An 18,020-nucleotide genomic window follows, 5' to 3' on the forward strand; every position below is an offset into this window, starting at 1 on the left:
TTGTTGTTTGTTGTTTGTTGTTTGTTGTTTGTTGTTTGTTGTTTGTTGTTTGTTGTTTGTTGTTTGTTGTTTGTTGTTTGTTGTTTGTTGTTTGTTGTTTGTTGTTTGTTGTTTGTTGTTTGTTGTTTGTTGTTTGTTGTTTGTTGTTTGTTGTTTGTTGTTTGTTGTTTGTTGTTTGTTGTTTGTTGTTTGTTGTTTGTTGTTTGTTGTTTGTTGTTTGTTGTTTGTTGTTTGTTGTTTGTTGTTTGTTGTTTGTTGTTTGTTGTTTGTTGTTTGTTGTTTGTTGTTTGTTGTTTGTTGTTTGTTGTTTGTTGTTTGTTGTTTGTTGTTTGTTGTTTGTTGTTTGTTGTTTGTTGTTTGTTGTTTGTTGTTTGTTGTTTGTTGTTTGTTGTTTGTTGTTTGTTGTTTGTTGTTTGTTGTTTGTTGTTTGTTGTTTGTTGTTTGTTGTTTGTTGTTTGTTGTTTGTTGTTTGTTGTTTGAGTTTGAAAGCGTATTTGTATATTTTTTAAATTATTTGAATCTTTTTCTCATCTCATTGGCAATTTTCCACCGTAAACCGAGGAATCCACCACCAAAATCAGCTCCTGTTGAACCTTCAATTTAGTTTATTAATTTTTTGACACCGATCTGAAAGCTCTATCAATTAGGTATATCATTCGCACAATTATCTCGGCCGCAGTCACTCGGCCATCAATCGCCATTTTACCGCCTCTCGAGCACGAGCGCTCCACTTGTTGCCATTCATCATTACACAAAAATTGTTGAAAAATAAAAACCGCTCAGCAGTGCAAAGATGGCACAATTAATATCGGCCATCATGCCCGCACGGCTTCCCCGACGACCATCATGAGGCGATCCGATGTTTCCGAGCGAGTTTCAGGGTGTTTGTTGTTATTTTTAAATTACTGGCCAGTTTCCTTTCATATTTGCCGAACCAATCACTCACGACGTGTGAGAAGTAGCATATGGCTGCTGTATTTGAAGGTGTAGAGTCGGTCGGAATTTTGGTCTGAAGACGGTCCTTCGACATTTCAGCAGGTAGCTGGAGGGTTTTTTGGTTTTTGAGAAAGCGGAGTTTGAACATTTTTTAAGGTTTGTTTGTTCTGCTTTGAAGTCATGTTTTGAAATCGTTCTACCTTAAAAATGCTTCCAATAGATTGATATCTGAAATCTTAATTAGCTGGAAAAAGTAATTAATAAAGAAATTGTTATAATTTCAACTTAGTTAATCTAAAACCCACAATAATCTTCTTTCGGCCATCAATTGTACATCCATCTGACGGTCGCATGATTGTGATGCATAGGAACGTGGCGTTACATTGTGCTGCCATCTGGTTTTTTTGAATTACAAGAGTGGAAAAGTGCTGAGTCATCGTTTAAAAATAGACGGCGTCCTATCTCGGCCAGCAAAATGAAGTCGATAAAGTAGTTGGTTTCGATGAGAAAAAGTGGAAAACGTGGTCTAAAAATAGCAACGCTATCCCCCTATTAAAAAATGTAACATTTTCTGCAGCAAATTCACTGTTGCAGATTTTGATATATATTTATATTGCAAGTGTAGGCTTGAGATCAACTTTTTATTGTTTTTAACTCTAATTAATCCGCTAGGCAGGGATGCCAGATACACAGATTTGTCTGTGTTTCACAAACATTTAAGCTTGTGCCAGACATTTTTTGAGGTGCATAGACTTTCAAAAAACTTCATTAAATTAATATTTTGTATAAATATTAACCGAAACTAATTGCGTTAGTCTTAAAATGCTTGAAAACGCAATTTCTTATGGAATTTCATGACTATAATTTGATATATTTGAATGTTAGGCAAGTGCACAGACATACAAAGACTTTTTCACAGACATTTTTAAAAACTATATGGCATCCCTGCCGCTAGGTCATGTTAGCATATCTCTTTCCATAAATTGAAGCTTTTATCAGATGGAAATGGTCTGAAATAGTTTAGCAATATTTTCTCCACAGGTATATTGAATAGTTTTTAAACTTACCTAAATGCTCATCGCTGGTTTTAATTATATTTCGTTGCAAATCAATGCCGGTGTGCTCTCTTGTACTAAGCTTGCTGGGATTTTTATCTAAATAGTACACGAGAGCTTACGAGCAACGAAATGCCGCACTTCAGATTTACAACACTTTTTTTAAAATTTCAAACATTTGTTTGCTAATAAAAATTTACTTTTTATGAATGATGTTCAACAACTTGTTTTCTTTCTGTTGATCCACCGGATTCATCATCTCAACTTAATTTCGTAACTGCACACAAGTGATTTAGAAACAACAATTAAAAAAAAATTGGCCTGGATATTCAGATTTGGTTACGAAAATATATGAACACTTGAATACGTAGTAATCGATAAGAATTTTAAAACATTAAAATTTGTATTCGGCATATATCAACTTATATTTAGCTTACAAGGTAAAATTTTTAAAATTGTATTTAACAAATCAAAAAATCGCCTAGCATTTTAAAAAATTTAAATTATTTTTTAAGGCTTGCTATTATATTTACGCATATTTTTGATTTAAAACTTGAAAAAATATTGTTTTTATTTTTGTTCATCATACACCGGCATCAGGAGCAAATCAGGCCAAAAGTAACGAATTACAACATCTGTTCAAGTAAAGTTTTTGCATAATGTTATTTTCATTTATTTCGGTTAAAAAACAAGAACAGAATAATGGGAGCGTTCTTTTATTACGTAACGCGAAAAATCGGACTTTTAGACCCCCTCCCCCCCCCCTCGTAACAAAATTTCCATACAAATTTTAAAAAATTTGTATGGAGCGTAACACGGCCTCCGACCCCCCCTCCCCCCCTACTGCGTTACGTAATAAAAGAACGCTCCCTAAGCAATTAGTACACTTATTTCCAAATTTATCTCCTCTACCTATTCAGACTGCGGTCCCGAATTTCCCCAGTTGGCGAAAGTGACTAAAAGATAATTGGTAAAATATTCTAAAATTCTGAACATATCTTAAATTTACATTGGCTTGTAACGTTTTGATTATTTTCATTATTTCTTTTTTAGGACAGCTCAAATAAATTTACTAAGCTTTTTTATTTATGGCATATAAAAAATAAAAGAAATTTTCCAACAAGAAACTAGTTAAATTTGGATTAAACTGTATTAAAAATTATGGTTGATTTAAAGCACATCAAAGAAACAAAACAAACAAATTCAAACCTCTTTAAAAAAAGAAATGCTGCAGTCCTTCTTAAAATTGAAGTCTAGATTATCGGCAACCAATATTATTGAGCTAATTTTATGATTTTAAGCTTGAAAAACATGACAAATAAAATGAAAATATACATTGAATGACTGCTTAAAAAATATCCCGGGATTCCGGGAAATTCAAAACCCGGGAAAATTGGACGCCCTATTAACAATACTTACAATTATTAGTAACTCGCCGAGTTACTTTGAAAATGACAAAAATTTCACTTAAGAAAACCACGGTTACGACACGACTGTCATCCACATACAAAGCGAGTGAAGTCAAAATCGAACCAAGATCGAACCAAGTTTTTAGCGCGTGGCATTTGAAAAACGTATGCGCATCGGACATAAATTACATAAATTACTTTAATGTAATTTACTTTAGAAAGATGTATGTTTTCTTTAGAAAGATGTATGTTTAATCTCACATTTGAACTAGGGGAACAGCATATAATTGCATCGAGAACCTATTGTTGGCATATCAGCACTTTGGTGTTCAGTTACAGCTAGTTTAAAGCATTTTCGACAGTATTCTGAAAGCGTAATTCATTTTAATACAACGGAAATTAAATATCAAATAAATTTTATTTTGTTTCAAGGAAACTGAAGCTATACAATGTTTAGTTCAGTTTAGTGTGTTGTGTTGTTTTTCTTAAATGGCCAAGTAGAACTTTGTTTTATTGATCTAATAAATGTTAAATGTAAAAAATAACGTAATGCTTGTAAAAAGTAAAAACTGAGGTCGAAATCAACAAAAACATAATTTGAGGAAAAAATTATGTATTTATTTCAGACGACCTTTTCAAAAATCATACGTAAACAATATTGACAGCGCCTCTGGTGGGGACTTTTTGGCATTCAAAACGATTTTTTAAATTGTTGAGTTACCGGAAATAAAAAAAAATCCAAATGATCATTGAACAAGAAATAATGCAGAAACAGTTATTTTGAAATATTATTAATTAGACCCCTTCAAACTTAAATTCAAGTTTATGTCCTTCAAAATTGTCCTTTAAAGTTAGGGGTAAAAAAAGTACTTAAATTGAATTTTTCATTTAAAAACGTGTAAATTCGATTGTAAACTGTGAGAATACAACCACACAACTAGTGCCGAGGAACAAATATTTTAAATAAAATTTGTATCAGCCTTAATTGTGGTTTTCCGATGTTGAAATTGTTTTCCATGATACGTAGTTAGCAAGAATCACTTGATTTTTTTCGAAAAAAATAATTTTTGCTTGTCAAACAATTAAATAACTTTTATTTGAAAATAGTCTTTTTTTTATTTTCGTACAATATGTTTAGGAGATTGCAAGTATTTTTCGCAAAAAATCGTGACCTCGATTTTGTCAAAACACCCTTACAATCGACTTAATTTGATTAAGAACCAACTGAAAGCTCAAGGTGAATATTTGCACAAAACTTTCAGTTTTTTATTTAAAGATTGTTCTAATGAAGATTCAAGAGCGCGAAAAATTATCCCAACGCATCTTCGTCAAGGTTAACCAAGCTGAGGATCGAACCTAGGTCGCTCCGCTTGGAAAAGCGAAATGTCAACACGGAGCACAGGGTCATTTTGCATCATCACTCACCATCGCGCTCTGCTGGGGGTTGTCAGAATCAGAAGAGGAGAAGAGCGAAGAGACGAATGGCTCGACGCTTTTCCAGCATTGAGTGTGTGAGAGAAAGAGAAAAGATGGGATAAATTCACCTAAAAGGTGAAAAATTGCGTATTGGTTGATACTTCTTTAAGTTTGACTAAGTTGATAGGGTTAAAACGATTTGATATTAAATCAAATCCCCTTCTGTAATACTATTTTTTAAAAGTAAATTGTTGTTATCAAGCTGCTCAAAACCACCCGGAAAGTGCCAATTTTTCTCTCTGAGTTTTATCCTCCAACATTCAGAAAACCTCAACATTCGTCCATCTGTTAGCCCCACGCGAGCTTGGCAAAGAAAAATTACCTTTCCACTCAACAGGAGCGATTTTTCTGCAAAAAAAAAGCACTTCAACCTGAAACTGCATTCCAAGACTTTTCCCGCGTTCTGCGCAAGCCCTGGAAAGGAATGCATTCCTTCCCTGTGCCGTATAGCGTTCGCAGCAGGCCACGCCCATCGCCATGGTCACACGGCTACCACACCGGCGGCGAAACGCTTCAGTTCGCTGTCAACTGTCAAAGCTGGCACGGCTACTTCACGGTTTTTGGCTTTTGTTTCGCGCAAACAGGTGTCACGCACTCAGTTATAAGGTTATCAGTTTGACAGCTGCGGTGTTTACATCGCGCGCGTTGATTAAAGTCACGTGTGTTTTCGCCAGGTGGTGGTGGTGAGTGGTTTGGAAGTCACGCCTACTTGCGATGCAGCTGTATTGGTGCGAGCGAGACCACGAGATTTGCCACTGGAACGGGTCGAATGAATAAGTGATGAGCCCACGAGGTGTGAGTGAAACGGGTTGCTTTGTTGTTGCGTACTTTGTGTTGGTGGATGCTGGCTGGATCAGCCGTAGCGATGTGTTGTTATCTGGCGCGTTGATCCCCGTGTTCTGATACGTCGTCGTCGTCGTCGCCTGCTGTGGTGGTGTCATCCACTGGAACCGGTTTCCCCTCGCGACACCAGAGGCCAGACAAGGACGGAAGGGCTGCCAGGTCGTGGATGCTGCGCCGCCTGGGATCAGTACCAATCCAGCAGTGGTCTTGGCCAGCCAGGGTTAGGAGCGTGCGCGTCCGTGTGTGTCCGTTCGTGTCTTAGTGACCTGCCACAGGTTCTTCCGGGGGTCACCCCCGTGTCACCACTTCCTGCTACTCCTGTTGAATCCTCGAAGTCGTCCGGACGGCCAAATCCCACCAGACCTGAAAACAGACCAGACAGCCAGGAGTTCACAACGTGCTGGTCGCTGGAACCGTCGGGACCGTTCTCCGTCGCGCGTGCCACTTCTTCGTCGGAGTGTCCTCCGTCTCTCGCCACGGGCCGGGGCTGTAATGAATTAAATTTGTTAGTTACTCATTTAATTAATACAGGCCCCTAATTAATAAGCGTGAGAAGTGTGTCTCTGCCAGTGTCTTTGAGGCACTTTTTTGTTGCTGCTGTTGCGTCGGGAATTCCGGATCTTTCGTGAACACGTGAACGTGGCCACGTGTGTGCAACTAATTTCGCAAGTGATTAACCTTGCTGGTGTTGGCGCTACAACCGGAAGTGAAAACGAAAACGTGGTGTCTGTGCGATGCATAATTAAACGGAAATGGATAAACGAGTTGGGCTAAAATTAGCAGAGCTAAAATATCCTGTGGCGTCGGTCAACCGACCAAACTTCGACAAAATGATGAACAACCGGTACTGAATTGTGTGTTTGTGCAGTGAATGTGATTGTAAATCGGAAGTTTCTTTGATTTGTGATCGAAGAAGGAACGTCCCATTATCTTGAACACCGTGACGCAAAACTTCAAGCTGTCGGCATTGTCCATTAGAAACTTTTCAGCAAACATGCTGAACAATCTGAGCGCCGCCGGGTTGGGAGGTAAGTTCGATATATTGATGTTTTTATATTACTTTATTAAAACAATTGTCTATATTTTGATTGAATACTTTGAAGTTTGATCATGTTGGTACAGTGGAACTGGACTGATTTTTTTTTTTCAAAAATAATTATTTTATATTGGATCTGATGCTTCTCATCATGTTCACTGCATTTATTTGTATTATGGGATGTTCATTAGGGTGTAATATGGTTGTATGGAAAAAAATAAAGTTGTCCAAATTTAGTGAGCACAGCACTTTTTCAGTTCCTATTGGGGTCCTCAACAACTCCTCAAAGTTTGGGACCGATTGGTTTAGTCCTCACTTTGCGCAAAGCGATTAAATTTTCCATATAAATTTGTATGGAGAAAACAATTTTTTTGGATTTTGATATTTATTAAATCCACGTTTCATGCTATATCAAAACCGGACTCATATTCGGATGCTCTGGAAGGTGCTCTACAACTTTCCAGAAGAGCGTGTTCAAAACTCGTCTAAAACGTGTTTTTTGCTCGAAAATCACGTTTTAGACGAGTTTTGAGGGCGCTATATCTTCTTTCAGGAGCAAGTTAGCACCATACTCTCTTCGGCAAAGTTGTAGAGCACCTTCCAGAGAATCCGAATATAAGTCCGGTTTTGATATGGCATGAACCGTCGAATTGTTAAATATCAAAATCCAAAAAAATGGTTTTCCCCATACAAATTTATATGGAAAATTGAATCGCTTTGCGCAAAGTGAGGACTAAACCAATCGGTCCCAAACTTTGGGGAGTTGTTTAGGACCCCAAAAGGAACTGAAAAAGTGCTGTGCTGGAAAATCGATTTTGATATTACACCCTAATGTTCATGTTTGGCAGGTTATGGAGCCTGTCTAGAATCCATTAAAATTTTATGATTTTCGCTACTCGATTTCAGTTTTAAACTTTTTTTAGAAACTTTATCTAGACTGTAGACTTTTATTTGTCTTGTTTTAAAATAGAATTTACCTTGGTATTCTCTCAAGTATCAGAAAACATGTCAATCTAAAAAAATATTATTCTAAACAACTTGAGTATTTTAATGCAAATTGTTTCTAAATGAACCATAAATAAATTTTAAACTCATAATTAATGTTGAACAAAATTTTAATATAATTTGATGTTAAGCAAATCAGCAATCTTACAGAAGACATTAACAAATGATAGGAAAATTGAATAAATCACAAGGAAAAGAGTGTGTTTTTTGGCTCTTGAGGGATAGAAAAAATACAACTTTGACACAAACTTTCAACAATCAAAAATATTGGATTGGATTGCATTATTGGATGCTTTTTGTTTCCATTCCTTAGGCTTTTGGCCAAAACTTGGACCAAATCCCTGAGATTAACTCGAAATAGTTAGCATCTTTGAACAACTTTTTTAAATTTCAAAAAATTTGTCAAATGCAATTTGAGAGAGAAACCGGACTTGTAAAGAAAATAATTTGAACAAAATGCTTTTATATGATTCTACAATTTCCAAGGGTCGTGACAGGCTAGATCCAACTAGCTGATAAAAACCAAATTGTATAATAAAACTAAATTAAATTTTTTTGACAGGCATTCATTTGAATAAGCAATTCATCAGTGGGAGAGTTTGGGGTAATATGGATAATGAGGGCAATTTGATTTTTTTTTAATCCGTTTTTCTTCGGATATGAAGTAAAACTGACAATGTGAGTGACGAGGTTCTAGTAATGGCTTAGGAGTATGGAAAATAGTGAAACGCTGGAATACACGGAGAAAAAAGAGTTCCCAAAATCGTGAACAAGCGTTCATGAAAATGAGAACCTCGAACAAAGTGTTCAAATCCCATGGTACGATTTTGAAAAACGTACCATGAAATTTGAACACTTTGTTCGTGGTTCCCATTTTCATGAACGCTTGTTCACGATTTTGGGAACTCTTTTTTCTCCGTGTATAGGACAGGTTGTTTTGGTAAAATTCGCAAATGATTCCAAGAGCGTTCTTGGCACCTCCTTATATTCTTATATGTGGGGGTTGTTAAATAAGGTTTTCCTAAGATTTTATGGCTTGTAAATATTGTGCAATTTTACCTTTTTTATCGCTAAAATTTGGATTTTTCGATTGAAGGTATACATTTTTAAATTTTAGTTGATATTTAGTAAGGATTTTAAGATTTAAAAATTCAACAGGTGTGATGATAATCTTGACAAAACTTATTTTAACTTTATATTAATTATATTGTCTTTATTTAGTTTTATTATTTTAATGTCCGATTGGTTTAAAATTGGTAACTAAAAATTTTAAGATAAAATAAACTAATTTTGGGTTTTTAATAAACTGTTATGAAATGACTAGGTCCAATTCAAAATCAAATTTAATTTTGAAGAGCTACTGAATTAGCACTGTTAAATAAATCATTACAGATTTATTATCTGTTTTACTGACTTGTCCCTGGATTTTCATGAGGATTGCTTTAGATTATCAAAATTATAGTTTCACTTGAAACTAATCATGTGCCTAATCCAGTTTTTAAAATTATTTTCAATCCAGTCATTTGATACATATAGTTTGTCTTTCTATAAAATGATATTTTTTCATAATAAAATGAAATCAAATCCTTCAGCAGAAAACTATGAATTAAAATATAAAGCACTTGATATTTTTAGAGCGTCCATTTCCCGTTTTTTTTGTTTACACAAAAACATTCTTTTATACGATCACAATGGCATCGAGGAGATTTTTGAAATGAGTCAATACTTTTGAAAACTTTTAATACAGGCAAACTACATTTCTGGAGTTTTTTTAAAAGGTCCAATAAACCAAATTTCTAGTTTTTGCTTTTTGGGTGTTTTTGAAACCGCCTTGAGTCAGGGGTATTAAAAACACCTCAAAAAGCAAAAACTGAAAATTTGGTTTATTGGACCTTTTAAAAAAAACCCAGATTTTATTCAAGTCGAGGGGTAAAGGTGACAAAAAAACAAAATTTCAAGCCAAATTTTCAAAAAGACACATGTATTTATGAATATTTAAGTTATACGTCTTTTCCGAACTGTAATCCCTGAACTCAAAATTTGTGATAAGTGATAATTTGATTGAAAATACAATAATAAACCTTAGACAATAAAACCAGTTGGTTGGCACATTGACCTCATGTGATTAAATGATGTTAATTTTTTTTTCGTAAAATGAATACATTCACATTCCATATTGAATTTGACAAAAAAAAAACACAAAACAAAAAATTCTTAGACATATTTGAAATTAATTTGAAGGGGAGACTGTTTTTCCGCAAAATCATCAAAGGAAAGTTGAAAGTTGGAAATTTTCTACGACCAAAGAAGGCATTTTGCATCATAAATTCGTTATTAAAAATCTGCATACAATTTTGCAAGCTGTGTGTACAAAAAATCAAAATCTGTACCTTGAAAACGGATTTTTTAATAATTAATAACATAAAAAATTTCGACAGTTTTGTTCCAGCAAGAATCAGTTCAATATGGAGCGTCGGATCAAGGTACTCTTTGTTGCGTTGGGTTCGTATAAGTCCAAGGAAGGTTCTTACGCCAAAGTGTGACAACTTTAGCCACTCTGGAACCGATTCCGGAAAATCTGCAGAATGCATAGGAATAGTTACGTAAAAACAAATTTTGATTACAGGAGGCTGAGTAAGCAAACGAGCTAAAAACGTCAAGAAACGAAAAAAAAGACGTGACGAAAATTGTCGAGTTTAGCTTGACAATCTCTGAAAGTATTCTTTTGAAAAATTGTAAAATTTTCTTTAAATTTGCTTCCAAGAAATTGCACGGCAGGGTAAAGGCAAAATTAAATAAATCAAGATAACTTAGAGTGGTCCAAATCCGGATTGACCCATCACTAGGCTAAATTCCAAATTTGTGCTCATTCTGACCAAGGGAACCCCTCCAATGGTCGCGCAAAAACGTTTTTTTTTTCAAAAGCTTTTAAAATTTTCAGCAAAAAAATCCTAAAAATATGTCTTTGAGAAAGTTGTTCTAAATTTAATGAAGGTTTAATGAGTAGATAAAGAATGGAAGACTGCACGGAGAAAAAAAAGTTCCCAAAATCGTGAACAAGCGTTCATGAAAATGGGAACCATGAGCAAAGTGTTCAAATTTTATGGTACGTTTTTTCTCCGTGTAGTCTGTCCTCCACAGGTTAAAAATCTGGAACAAAGTTCAAAGACTTATAGGGAGGGTTTCCCGTGGTCAGAAAGTTTTTTTCATATTCCCAAATAAATGTCCACGTGGTTTATGGATGGTCCCCTAGTGATGGGCCAATCTTTGAATTCAGGGGGTAGCCCTGAGAAAGTTCAGATTTGGACCACCCTAATAAACATGTTCATTAAAAAGGTTTTGTTCAAAACTATGACTGAAACTAAACTTTAAAAAATGTAAAGACATTCTGCTTCTTTTTGATTTCGGTGGACTGAAATTGAAATTAAACAAAAATTGTGATTTGTTTCATTATTGGTCGTCTTCAACTAAGCCCATTTAGCCGCAAGCAAATCTTGCCGCCGTCACTTTCGACCGTCGCCGTCTGCTGATCAGTTTCAATTATACCACTCCAATTAAATTATCATAATTTCAATTGTTATCGCTCAATTATAATGTCATTAATTACCATGGTGTATAAATGCAAATTTACACTGGCTGGCGCGGTCGAGGCGGATGATGTCTACGCGTGACCATTTAAGCCCCCTCTCCCCCCTGGGGGCAGCTTGTAAAAGGTCTCGTGAGTTTCAAGCTTTTTTTTTTGCTCCCGCCAGAGGGACACACACACACACACAGACATCACTAGTTAGCGTCACATTATGCATGTGCTGTTAATTTATACCAAATTATTATATTACATTTTCTATTTAAGCCCACTGCGGCGGCGACAGGGAAGGTCTGCAAAAGCTTTAAGCTCGAAATAAATTCCACGTGTGAGAGTGTGGGAGAGCGGGGATGACACGTTAAGCGGTTTCGATTCCACTAAACGCACACCACCTACCTGAGGATGGTAGAGGTTGGGCAAAACTTTTACAATTTATGATCATTTTATGAAATAGTTTAGTGGCGCGCGCGCGCGTTGCAGTTGGGCTTAGTTCGCGTTTTGATTTATGTTAATGGCTCAACACTTGGTTCCGTTGCTGTGTGACCATTTGTGAACCCCAATTGTGTAAATTGTGTGTGTGTGTGTGTGTGTGTGTGTGTATTTTGTGCCGTGAGTCCAACGATCGCTAATGGCCACTTGAATCGTTCGCTGCCCAAAGTTTGCGCTCATTTGCATTTGCGACGTTTGGCGGCAAGTTTCTATCGTGTGCGGGGTACAAATTGTAAACAGATTTTCGGGGAAATACTCAACAACATTGTGTTTAATTTTCGTTGTTTTCGTAAAGGTGTTGTTTACACCGTACGCGTTTCTTGATTTGGCGGTTACCGGTCTTACGCGCGTAGGTTTTTGTGCCAACAGGCAACCGGTTCCGATAGTTTGCTGATGTTTTGACACAAATTTAAACATTGGCAAGTACTTGAATAACGGACATGCAATGCACAGAAAGAAGAATGAAAACATCGAAGTTTGAAACGATTTTCTTCAAAATTAACTTTCGTTTTTGGACTGTTTAAAAAAAATCATATCTTTAATCTTATTGAAATGAATTATTTACTACTTGAAGGTAACATTTTGCTTTTTCATATAGAGCAATTCCAGCTCAAATCAGGATGTTTTCTAGTTCTTTTGTACCCGAACCTCTCCGGTTTCAATAAAACTTTTTAGACATATTATCCTAGGCCAATATAAGCCATGTTTGTGTATATAGAGAAAACTGTGCTCAAAAATTACATTTGAGAAGGGCGTGTTAAAGTATTTTAAATATTTTTGTATTTTATAATTTATAAATAACTGTGTCTAGAAACCATTGCATTGTATCAAAAAGTAGTCAAAGACAAGCTTGTATGCAATTGGACAGGCTTTTTGAAAAAAAAAATACTCACAGAAAAATATACACCACTTGTACGAGATTTCTAAATTTTTAAGTTTACAAGTAAAATTTTAAGGTGATGTCACAATTTGTCTTCGTTAAAAAAATTTGAGAAAGAGATGTTACAAAAGACTCACAAAAAATTTCTCTCCTATCCTAAAAATCATTTACTGATACAATTTTTTGAAAAGTTGTCTAAACGTCAAAATTTTCAAAAACCAATAGTGGGAATCGATGCCCCAATGTAATATGGTTGCATGGAAAAAAAATAAAGTTGTTCACATTTAGTGAGCACAGCAACTTTTCAGTTCCTTTTGGGGTCCTAAACAACTCCCTAAAATTTGGGAACGATTGGATAAGTCCCCACTTTGCGCAAAGCGATTCAATTTTCCATATAAATTTGTATGGAGAAAACCATTTTTTTAGATTTCGATATTTTAAAAATCCACGTTTCACGCTATATTGAAACCGGATTCATATTTGGATGCTCTGGAAGGTGCTCTACAACTTTCCTGAAGAGAGTATGGTGCTAACTTGTTCCTATGAAAAGATACAGCGTGTTCAAAACTCGTCTAAAACGTGTTTTTTGCTCGAAAAGCACGTTTTAGACGAGTTTTGAGGACGCTGTATCTTCTTTCAGGAGCACCATACTCTCTTCGGGAAAGTTGTAGAGCACCTTCCAGAGCATTCGAATATGAATCCGGTTTTGATATAGCATTAAACGTGGATTTTTTAAATATCAAAATTCAAAAAAAAGATTTTTCCCATACAAATTTGTATGGAAAATTGAATCGCTTTGCGCAATGTGAGGACTGAACCAATAGTTCTCAAACTTTGGGGAGTTGTTTAGGACCCCAAAAGGAACTGAAAAAGTGCTGTGCTGGAAAATCGATTTTGATATTACACCCTAATGCCCTAGATAATTTTACCTAAAAGTCTTCATATTGATCATAGTCCTATGTCCAATCCTTGTAAAGATACAGCGGTTTTAAAATTAAAAATGTTGAGAAAATAGGGTTTTTGGTGGTTTTTGGAAGTTTGCCTTTAACAACTTTTTAATATGACTCGTTTTAATATTTACTTAAGATTAATTCAGGTTTCTACCACACTTAAACAAAGATACTATTTTCGGTTATGACGTTATGAGCAATTTAATTAAGCTTATACATCCTACTGAAATGCTGCCAAAGGCAAACTTATAGAAAATTTGACGAGCTTTCCGGTAAAAATATTTTTTTTTGCATAGGACAATATGGAAACTTTTAGGTAAAATTGCCTGGGGAATCGATTCTCACTATCGGGTTTTCAAAATTTTTACGTTCAGACCACTTTTCAAAAAAACAGTATTAGTAAATGATTTTAGTTTTTTAGGAGAGACATACCATCCTGCATTTTTCGTGAGTTTTTGTAACATCTTAGGCAATTTCCTCACAAATTTTAAACGAAAAAAATCGTGACATCACCATGAATTTTAACTTTTAAGCTTAAAAATCGCATTGAAGTGGCGTGTATTTTTATTTCAGTGATTTTTTTTTCAGAAAGTTCGTTCAATTTCCTTAAAGTTTGTATTTGAGCACTTTTTGATACAATGCAACGGCTTCGAGACACAGTAGTTTTTAAATTATGAAATACAAAAATACTTAAAACACTTACGCCCTTCTTAAATGTCATTGTTCAGTACAATTGGCTCCATATACAAAAATGGCTTATGTAGGCCTTGGATAACATGTCTTAAAAGTTTTATTGAAATCGGAGAGGGTCGGGTACAAAAGTATCAGAAAAAAACCTGATTTGAGCTGGAATTGCTCTATAGGCTCTCTACTTCTTGTTGCTGTAATACAGTGGATAGAAGAAATGGAAACAGAACTGGTTTTAGGAAAATTATTGGAAAAATTATTTTTTTAGTCTTACCCAAACAGTCAAAAAAAAAGCAAAGTAACGACCCCCGGGTCTTTTGTGGTCCCTGTTGCAAGTTTCTGCTCATTTCTAGGCGTCCGAAGGTTATGAGTGGTGAGTCACCCAAAACCTCTTTTACGCAAATGGACCGACGTTTTACTTCCTCATCCGATAGAAGGCGTGGTCAGGCAAATCTCGTCTCGAAAAATGCCACCAGGTCCGTCTGGGATTAAACCCAGGCTATACTGGGGTTTAGAGATTACCACGCTAACCACTAAACCACCGGACCCGGCACCCAAACATTCATTTATTTTTAATATCTCATTATGATTGGTAAAATTTTCAATGATCAAAAGTTTTCCGATTCCGTTGAAAAATATATTATAATCAAATTAGAATAAAGACACATTACAAAAGGGCATAACATTGTTGCTTTAAAATATTCGTTGGATTTTCTTATGCTAAGATTTTTTTTAAACATTCAAAATCGGACAATTTTCTGCTAAGATGAGGAATAAAAATTGTTAAAATTGAGTTTTTTTCTAGATGACAACCGTTGGTCCAATTTTACAATATTTCAGAAAAAATAATTATAGATTCTAAAATTCAAGCTAATACTTAAAAGGTCAAACATTATTATTTTGGGATCTATTGTTAAAACTTGCACTGTAACGTTCAATTATAGCTCCAAGAACGCGTTTTAAGATGAAATTAATTAATAGAAGTCAGTAAAAGTCTCAAAATTCTAAAAAAAAACATCCGGAAAAAGTCGGGAATTTGTGATACATTGTTGGAAAGTCTGGAAAAGCTGGAAATTTCAAACAAATCTGTCTGAAAAATATTTTATAGCTCTTAATTAACTTTGTGATAACTCGTATAATTTTCAAACCAATTGCACTCAATCCGTCTGGATTGTCTAGATTTTTTTCTTGATTTTAATTCATTTGAGAATGAATTTTATTGACATTTGAATGGAAATAAGTTTAAAAAGGGGCATAATCAAATGAAAAAATGAACGTTTTTTTAACTTTGCAAAAAAATATTTGAATTGTGAAACAGATAATAAAAATTAGAAAATTTTCATTCAGGCAGTTAGTTTGTTTAAAAATTGATTTTTATGAAAAATAGAAGAAAACAATGAACAACAAACCTGATTTCTCAGATAGTCACATTTTTTTTATATTACATAACTGTAATCATGTTTGAAGTGTGTTAAAATTAATTAAGAAACAAAAGTTAATTTAATTATAATCTATTTTTTGCACTCTATTTTTTATTTTCCAGTTAAAATTTAGTAACAAAACTTAATGTTTGCCAATTTTTAGCCTTGACATTTTTTAATATTGTGTAGGCCGATTGTTCAAGTTTTATTTCTGGATCAAAATTATGAGTTCCATTTTTGAAGTTTTTTTTTTACAAATTTCTAGCTTCTTTTTTTGTAATTTATTATCAAAACTTTATCGATGGTTGATATTAATTTATTTTTATTTGTTATTTGGGTAAGAAATGTTGAGAATAGTCGCGATATGAAAAATAGGATCTGATTTGTCACCCCTAACCTATGAAAAGAAAAATTAAAATCACCGAAATTTTTTGGTACTTAATGAAACGAATAATGTAAATAGAGGGGTAAAATTACAAAAATAAAGTGGAAAGGACAACCTCTATTATTGAATGAAAATTATTTATAATTTTATTTTAAATATTTTTGAAACATTTTTTTATTTTTCCTTTAATTCTCTGTAAATGCAACATCTCCTTTAACAGGAAACCCCGTTGCTGCCAACAGTTTTCCACACTTACACACGCACACGTCAATCTCCCTGGGGTCTCTTTCATTTTGAATTATGAAAACTTGCACCAGACTTTTGACACACCAAGCACCACACATGAGTGAGCAGACACAAAAGTTGACTTTTCACGCCGCTGCTGCTGGAAAATCACTGCTTCTGCTCACTCACTCTTACGCTCATTTCCTCGTTCTTTTCTCACTCACACTCACAGACGGGATGGATAATGGAGGGTGGAAAAAGAGGCCGTTTCACGCCTGTTTTCTAGTTTGATGCCTTGCCAGATTTTGACCCCCGGAAAAAAAACGATGAGTTTGCTTGTTTAATGTGGAGGTAAAAAAAGCTTGGCCTCTAAAATTTTCGCTTGCAGGAAAATTGGATCGATAAATCGTTGAATTTTTCGCTGTGTAGAGTGATCAAATTCAAACGCAAACGAAAAGTACAATCTCGCAAAATCCGACGTAAATTTCGCACTTTTGCAGCGTTTATTGAAAATTTCAGCACAATGCTAAAGCTGACAACTTTTGTTCTGCTCCTCCGCGTTACATTTCACACACTGTCAGAGGCTGGCAACGGCGTGGCTCGTGAAAATCTCCAGGCCGTTAAAGTCTCAGGTCGTGACAGCGGGGGAATGTTGAGATTTTCCTTCCCTTTTCCACGCGCCTGGGGAATGGGAAGAAAACGGACGCGAAACCGAACCGCGATCGATACTGATAATTTATGCATTTTCATTAGTGGGAGGGAACTTTAGACATGGCGGCGTGGGCGGTTTGTGATTTTGTGAAGTCCATAACTTGGTTGGGAAATCAGCGGGATTGTAAATGTGTGATGAAAAGTTACATTTGTAAAATTTCAAACCATCCCGGGCAGACGGTAATAACAAAATGCATACCATTTCAATAACAAATACTGTTAAAATAACAAAAAGAGTTATGGACTCTTCTTGAAAAATCCATTTTTGCATAAGAGTTGAATAACGGTTTATGTTATCATAACAAAATTTGTTATTGGTCTGATTTTGATTGAAAGCCAAAACAACTTGGGAATAACATTTTTTGTTATGGAAGAATAACACCAACTGTTATTGGCATGATCGGATTAGTTGTTAAAATAACAAAAAATAATAACAAAGATTTGTTCGAAGAATAACTATAAATGTTATTAATCTGTTATTACAATAAGAATTGAATAACAAAAAATCATAACGACGAATATCAAATCTTGTTATAAATAACAAAAAATGTTATTGGCCTAGTATTTTCAAGTATCAAAAAATGTTATTACAAAGTTATTAACGTCTGCTCGGGATACCTGTCAGAAAAATATTATCGAGCAATTTTGTAATATCTTGTACTATATTCAACCCAATTGCACTCATTTTCGTCTTGAGAACGTAACTCAATATTTGGAAGATAGTTGATTTCCGGAAAAAAACCTAGCTATAAAATGAAAAAAAAAATCTTCTTGAATTATTTTTTTTAATGAAAAAAAGAAATAAAGCAATAAACAATAAACAACAAATCGGAATTCTTAGATATTTTCATATTTTCCAATATTATACAGTTATACTGGAATCATGTTTCAAGCGAGTTTGAATAACAAATTTGATTATGAACTTATTT

The 18,020-nt window shown here is 34.7% G+C and overlaps 1 protein-coding gene across 3 annotated transcripts in view; it reads left to right on the forward strand.

The window, feature by feature from the left end:
- The first annotated feature begins 5,519 nt into the window (after window positions 1-5,519).
- Window positions 5,520-18,020, forward strand: part of LOC120420698 (homeobox protein orthopedia) — a 95,116-nt gene continuing 82,615 nt past the window's right edge. The window contains exon 1 of one of the 3 annotated variants that reach the window (XM_039583795.2): window positions 5,520-6,747. In XM_039583795.2, the coding sequence (XP_039439729.1) occupies window positions 6,714-6,747 (34 nt within the window). In that variant the 5' untranslated portion in view covers window positions 5,520-6,713. The remainder of the gene's footprint in view (window positions 6,748-18,020) is intronic. The other 2 variants (XM_039583792.2, XM_039583793.2) reach the window with 2 other exon arrangements.

The sequence above is a fragment of the Culex pipiens genome, chromosome 3, assembly GCF_016801865.2.
Source record: "Culex pipiens pallens isolate TS chromosome 3, TS_CPP_V2, whole genome shotgun sequence".
Taxonomy (NCBI): Eukaryota; Metazoa; Arthropoda; class Insecta; order Diptera; family Culicidae; genus Culex; species Culex pipiens.